The sequence below is a fragment of the Heterodontus francisci genome, chromosome 20, assembly GCF_036365525.1.
Source record: "Heterodontus francisci isolate sHetFra1 chromosome 20, sHetFra1.hap1, whole genome shotgun sequence".
In the NCBI taxonomy this organism is placed as follows: domain Eukaryota; kingdom Metazoa; phylum Chordata; class Chondrichthyes; order Heterodontiformes; family Heterodontidae; genus Heterodontus; species Heterodontus francisci.
This window is the reverse complement of record NC_090390.1, coordinates 82985999-82993142: the sequence shown is the minus strand read 5'-3', so window position 1 is coordinate 82993142 and position 7144 is coordinate 82985999. Positions and strand designations below refer to the sequence as shown.

The 7144-nt window shown below is 46.1% G+C and overlaps 1 protein-coding gene across 1 annotated transcript in view; it reads right to left on the bottom strand.

The window, feature by feature from the left end:
* Positions 1–7: 7 nt before the first annotated feature.
* The window catches only part of LOC137380786 (uncharacterized), a 28250-nt gene continuing 21113 nt past the window's right edge, over positions 8–7144 (bottom strand). The window contains exon 10 of the mRNA XM_068053138.1: positions 8–5310. Coding sequence (XP_067909239.1) covers positions 5060–5310 — 251 coding nt within the window. The 3' untranslated portion in view covers positions 8–5059. The remainder of the gene's footprint in view (positions 5311–7144) is intronic.

Here is a 7144-nt window from a genome sequence, read left to right as displayed (position 1 = left end):
TGCCCTTCGCTTTGCAAGCTGGAACGTCAGAACTATGTGTCCTGGCCTGTTGGAAGACCTTACACAAATCGACGATTCTCGGAAGACCGCCATCATTAACAATGAGCTCAGTCTCAATGTGGACATTGCAGCACTTCAGGAGACACTCCTCCCTGCGAGCAGATCTCTAAGAGAGCAAGACTACGCCTTCTGGCAGGGTAGAGATCCTGAAGAACCAAGACAGCATAGAGTGGGTTTCGCCATCAGAAACCCTTTGCTCGGCATGACAGAGCCACCTTCAAATGGCTCGGAATGCATACTGTCCATTGGACTGCTCATCGCCTCTGGTCCAGTACACCTACTCAGCATCTATGCTCTAACACTCTGCTCCCCACCTGAAGTTAAAGACCAGTTCTACAAGGTTCTTCATAATATTCCCAATACCTAACATTTGTTCCTGGTGGGGGACTTTAATGCCAGGGTTGGGACCGACCATGACTCATGGCCCTCCTGGGTGCTATGGCATTGGATGAATGAGAATGGACAGAGACTGCTGGAGTTGTGTACCTATCACAACCTCCTGCATCACCAACTCATTCTTTCAAACTAAACCCTGTCACCAGGTTTCATGGAGGCACCCAAGATCATGTCGTTGGCACCAGGTGGACCTCATCATCACAAGGCGAGCCTCTTTAAACAGTGTTCAAATCATACGCCGCTTCCACAGTGCGGACTGTGACACCGACCACTCCCTGGTGTGCAGCAAGGTTAGACTCAAACCAAAGAAGCTGCATCACTCCCAGCAGAAGAGCCACCTGTGCATTAACACTAACAGAATTTCTTATCCACAGCTGTTACATAAGTTTCTCAATTTACTTGAAAAAGCTCTTCAAAACACTCCTACAGGGGATGCAGAGACCAAGTGGGCCCACATCAGAGACGCCATCTATGAGTCAGCAATCACCACCTTTGGCAAACGTGAGAAGCAGAATGCAGACTGGTTTCAATCTCACTTTGAAGAGCTGGAACCTGTCATAGCCGCTAAGCGCATTGCACTGTTGAACTACAAGAAAGCCCCAGCGAGTTAACATCCGTAGCACTTAAAGCAGCCAGAAGCGCTGCGCAAATGACTACTGGCAACACCTATGTAGTCGTATTCAGCTGGCCTCCAATTCCAGAAACATCAGAGGAATGTATGATGGCCATTAAGAACGCTTTTGGGCCAACCATCTGGAAGTTCGGTGACTGCAACAGCTACCGTGGAATCTCCCTGCTCAGCACAGTGGGGAAAGGCTTTGCTTGAGTCACTTTAAACAGGCTCCAGAAGCTGGCTGAGCATGTCAACCCTGAGGCACAGTGTGGCTTTCGAGCAGAGAGATCCACCATTGACATGCTGTTCTCCCTTCGCCAGCAACAGGAGAAATGCTGCGAACAACAGATGCCCCTCTACGTTGCTTTCATAGATCTCACCAAAGCCTTTGACTTGGTTAGCAGACGTGGTCTGTTCAAACTACTAGCAAAGATCTGATGTCCACTAAAGCTACTAAGTATCATCACCTCATTCCATGACAATATGAAAGGCACAATTCAGCATAGTGGCGCCTCATCAGACCCCTTTCCTATCCTGAGTGGTGTGAAACACGGCTGTGTTCTCGCACCTACACTGTTTGGGATCATCTTCTCCCTGCTGCTCTCACATGTGTTCAAGTCTTCAGAAGAAGGAATTTTCCTCCACGCAAGATCAGATGGCAGGTTGTTCAACCTTGCCCGTCTAAGAGCGAAGACCAAAGTACGGAAGGTCCTCATCAGGGAACTCCTCTTTGCCGATTATGCTGACGATCCCACACAGAAGAGTGTCTGCAGAGACTCATCGACAGGATTTCAGCTGCCTGCAACGAATTTGGCCTAACCATCAGCTTCAAGAAAATGAACATCGTGGGACAGGGCATCAGAAATGCTCCATCCATCAATATTGGCGACCACGCTCTGGAAGTGGTTCAAGAGTTCAACTACCTAGGCTCAACTATCACCAGTAACCTGTCTCTCGATGCAGAAATCAACAAGCACATGGGAAAGGCGGCCGCTGCTATGTCCAGACTGGCCAAGAGAGTGTGGGAAAATGGCGCACTGACACGGAACACAAGTCTGAGAGTATCAAGCCTGTGTCCTCAGTACCTTCCTCTACGGCAGCGAAGCCTGGACAACGTATGTCAGCCAAGAGTGACTTCTCAACTCATTCCATCTTCGCTGCCTCTGGAGAATCCTTGGCATCAGGTGGCAGGAGCGTATCTCCAATGCAGAAGTCCTCGAGGTGGTCAACATCCCCAGCATATACACCCTACTGAGCCAGCGGCGCTTGAGATGCCTTGGCCATGTCAGCCACGTGGAAGATGGCAGGATCCCCAAGGACGCATTGTACAGCAAGCTCATCACTGGTATCGGACCTACCGGCCGTCCATGTCTCCGCTTTAAAGACATCTGCAAATGCTACATGAAGTCCTGTGACATTGACCACAAGTTGTGGGAGTCAGTTGCCAGTGATCGTCCGAGCTGGCGGACAGGCATAAAGGCGGGGTTAAAGAGTGGCGCGTCGAAGAGACTTAGCTGATGGCAGGAAAAAAGACAGAAGTGCAAGGGGAGAGCCAACTGTGTAACAGCCCTGACAACCAATTTTATCTGCAGCACCTGTGGAAGAGTCTGTCATTCTAGAATTGGCCTTTATAGTTACTCCAGGTGCTGCTTCACAAACCACTGACCACCTACAGGCGCTTACCCGTTGTCTCTCGAGACGAGGCCAAAGAAGAAGACCTTCATGGGCTCAGATCTAAGGGTGGGGGCAAGTTAATCAAACACTAATTACAAACTAAATCAGGTCTGTGGTACAAAGTTGTTTTGAACACAGGAGGATGGGATGACAAACTTATGAAGTCACTGCCCCTCCCTTATTCAAGGTTATATTTGTTTACATACCCTGACACTTATTGTTTTAAATGAAAACACTCACAAAAGAAACTGCAGGGAACATCTCAAACTCAATTCGTATCTTCAGGCCTCTTCTTTCAGTGACTGCATATTGTTTAACAGGCATATTAAAAGGGATGATACTGGCATGAAAGGTGTGATTTATCAGTCTGCCACGTTTGCCAGAGAGAGAAGATCTGACTGACAGTTCATGAAGGACTATATTGGAAAAGGGAAGGGAGGGGGCAGAGGATACCATTTGTTGTGTGGAACTGACCCAGGAGGCGTCAAAATAAAAATGCTGGAAATACTCTGGTAGCCTCGGGAGAGAGAAACAAAGTTAACGTTTCAGTTCGCTGACCTTTCATCAGGGTTTGAAGTTCAGTCTTGTTGTGTTAGTGGTTCTGTAGGAATGCTACACTGGGCATTCCTGCAAGGGATGGAAAAGGACGGAGGGGCAGTTGATACCTCCTGAACTATTAGCTCAGTAGGAGTCTTTGTCTTCACTAGTTTGGGACCAGAACACGTAATCTTTGCAGAAACTTCAGTGCTGACCATGTAGCACAAAGTCATCTTATGCTAAGTTAGAACAAGAACCCGCTCGGGTGCATGTAAAAGATCCCAGGTATTTGTGGAGGGATTCCTTCCATTTGATCGTCTGCCTCAGGTATTAGATTATTGAGGCTGCTGCAAAGGGTTAATTTGCCTGAGTCTAACATTACCATGTGTCACCTTGGGAGTTGATGTGAAGCTGAAGAGAGATGCTATTTTATATAAAAGAATGAAATTATTTTGACATGCTACAGCAAAGCCTTGTCTGCTCCTACATTGATTTATATGGAGAGAAGTACTAAGTGCCTCAAGAGGAGTCATATAACCAAGAACTGTGCTGGGTACTTGCAGCAGACCCAGTTTTACATGGATTTTAGTGTTAGTACCCTGTGAAATAAGTAGCACTGAAAGCTATCTAATCAAAATGGTCTGACCTGTACTCATGCCTTTATATTACACCTAGATCCACACTAGTGTCTCTACTTGCAGCCCAGCATCTTCTGGGTATGCAGAGACCAGAGGCAGGGAAAGAGGCTTTTTTTTTAGTACTTCTGCACAACAGTTTCAGATTGTGAAATATTTAATAAAATTTCATAGGCCACAAAAAGTTTGATTATCTTTCTCACTGGCCAACTGGTGGAGGATCAGGAAATTCTACTTGTTCACAATGGCAGGTATCCCATGTGAACGTTCTTCCATTTCCTATCAAACCTTTATTTCAAATAGAGATGTTGGTCATGGTTCAGTAAGTATCCACTCTCTCCTCTGCATCAGAAGGTCAAACCGCACTCCAGCAACTTGAGTACATGATCCAGATTAACACTCAAGGCAGTACAGTTGGAGGGGCTGTTGTTCACATCACAACAATGACTACATCAAAAGTAATTGCTAGGGAAGGGACAGCCTGAAGTGGTGACTGATGCAAATTCATTCATTCTTTGTAAATGTCAAATGGGGAGTGGAATATTGAACTGAATTAATAAAACTTTTTGTCTATAACTGGAATGTCGAAGCAGCTAATAGTATAAAGTCAATCCAAACTATTACTTCAGAGTGAGGAAAATAGAATTAAAGGCTGTGAAGTTTGTTAAATTTGAAACAATCATCAGGAAGAGCTCCATGATTAAGTGGAATTAAGCTGCCTGATAGGTTGGGTAGATGCAGTTGAATCGTGCAAAGGGATAGTACAGGCACTACAATGCTTCCAATGGGAGAGTTACTGTGCTGTTGGGACAGGCTTTGCTTTGATATAAAAACAAGTTTCATGTCTTTTACTACAGCTGCAGACTTAAACATAAAATGACTTGGATTGGGATGTTGAAATACTTTTTAATTGCGGTGATGTTTGCACGTGAGTGTAAGGCCAAACACACAGTATGGCACAGAAATTAGCCAAGTGGTCCAGCTGGAGGGGTAATTTCACTGCTGGATAATTTACATAGCATGACCCCCACAAGCATAGGGAGCTCTTTCCTCAGATGCACGTCTAGTAACACAACACTAAGCACTGTCCCACTTTTTTTTTTATTCGTTCATGGGATGTGGGCGGCACTGGCTAGGCCAGCATTTATTGCCCATCCCTAACTGCCCTAGAGAAGGTGGTGGTGAGCTGCCTTCTTGAACCGCTGCAGTCCATGTGGGGTAGGTACAGCCACACTGCAGTGCTGCAGCCAAGGTAAGCCTGCGTTTGTTCTCTTGCACTGTCTGTGGGCTCCAGGAGCTGTCCTGGGATGGAGGGACATGTCTCCGAGCCACACACTGTGGTAGTTTCCTCCTCCAATGCGATCTCTTCACTCCTTTCTGCCTCAACCGGTACTGCTGTGGAAAAAGGCATTAAATAGCATTAGATGCCACACGAGCCTGCACAGCCATCTCACTCACATTGGGGAGAATAATCAGTTTTTCTTCAATGGTCCATGGCTGACATACACCATTACATTACCTTCAGAGCAACAGTTATTTTATTTTAACCATGCAGGTCAGAGGCTGGGAAGTCTTGGGCGAGTAACTCACCTCTTGACTTCTCAATGCCTGTCCACCATCTACAAGGCACAAGTCAGAAGTGTGAAGGAATACTCTCCATTTGCCTAGATGGGTGAAGCTCCAACAACACTGAAGAAGTTCGACACCATCCAGCACAAAGCAGCCTGCTTGACTGGCACGCCATCTACCACCTTAAACATTCACTCCCTCTACCATCGTGAACAGTGGCAGCAGTATGTACCATCTAAACAATGCAATGCACCACGGCTCCTTCGACAGCACCTTCCAAACCTGCAACCACTACTGCCTACTAGCCATTCCCTCACTGTCACTGGGTAAAAAACCTGGAGCTCCCCTGTCTTTGTGTACCTACACCACATGGACTTCAGTGATTCAAGAAGGCAGCTCACCACCACTATAGAATCATAGAAAGTTTAAGACACAGATCGAGAGCACTCGGCCCATCATGTCTATGTTGGCTGAAAAACGATCCACCTATTCTAATCTCACATTCCAGCATTTGGTCCGTAGCCCTGCAGATTAAGGCACTTGTGCATATCCAGACTTCTTTTGAATGAGTTGAGGGTTTCTGCCTCATCTACCCTTTCAGGCAGTGAGTTCCAGACACCCACCTCCCTTTGGGTGAAAAAGGTTTTCCTCATCTCCCCTCTAATTTTTCTACCAATCACTTTAAATCTATGCCTCCTCGTCACTGACCTCTCTGCTAAGGTGAATCGACCCTTCACCTCCACTCTATCCAGGCCCCTCAAAATTTTGTACATTTCAATCAGATCTCCCCTCAGCCTTCTCTGTTCCAAGGAGAACAACCCCAGCCTATCCAATCTTTCCTCATAGCTGCATTTTTCCAGTCATGGCAGCATCCTCGTAAATCTCCTCTGTACCTTCTCTAGTGCAATTACATCCTTTCTGTAATGAGGTGACCAGAACTGCACACAGTACTCAAGTTGTGGCCTAACCAATGAGTTATACAATTCCAGCATAACCTCCCTGCTCTCATATTCTATACCTCGGTTAATAAAGGAAAGGATTCCATATGCCTTCTTAACCATCTTATTGATATGTCCTGCTACCTTTAGGGATCTGTGGACATTCACTCCAAGGTCCCTCACTTCCAATTAATTCCTTTGCCTTGTTTGACCTCCCCAAATGCAACACCTCGCATGTCTCCAGATTGAAATCCATTTGCCACTTTTCTGCCCATCTGCCCAGACCATCAATATCTTCCTGCAGCTTACAACTATACTCCTCACTATCTACCACATGGCCAATCTTTGTGTCGTCTGCAAACTTGTTGATCATGCCCCCTACATTTACGTCCAAATCATTAATATATACCACAAAGTGCAGGGGACCCAGTACTGAGCCCTGCGGAACGCCACTGGAAACACCCATCAACAATTACCCTTTGTTTCCTGCCACTGAGCCAATTTTGTATCCACCTTACTGCCTTTCCCTGGATCCCATGGGATTTTATTTTTTAACCAGTATGCCGTGTGGGATCTTGTCAAAAGCCTTGCTAAAATCCATATAAACCACATCAACTGCACTACCCTCATCTATCTTCCTTGTTACTTCAAAACATTCGATCAAGTTCGTCAAACAAGATCTTCCCTTAAATTCATGCTGACTATCTTTGATTAATCTGTGC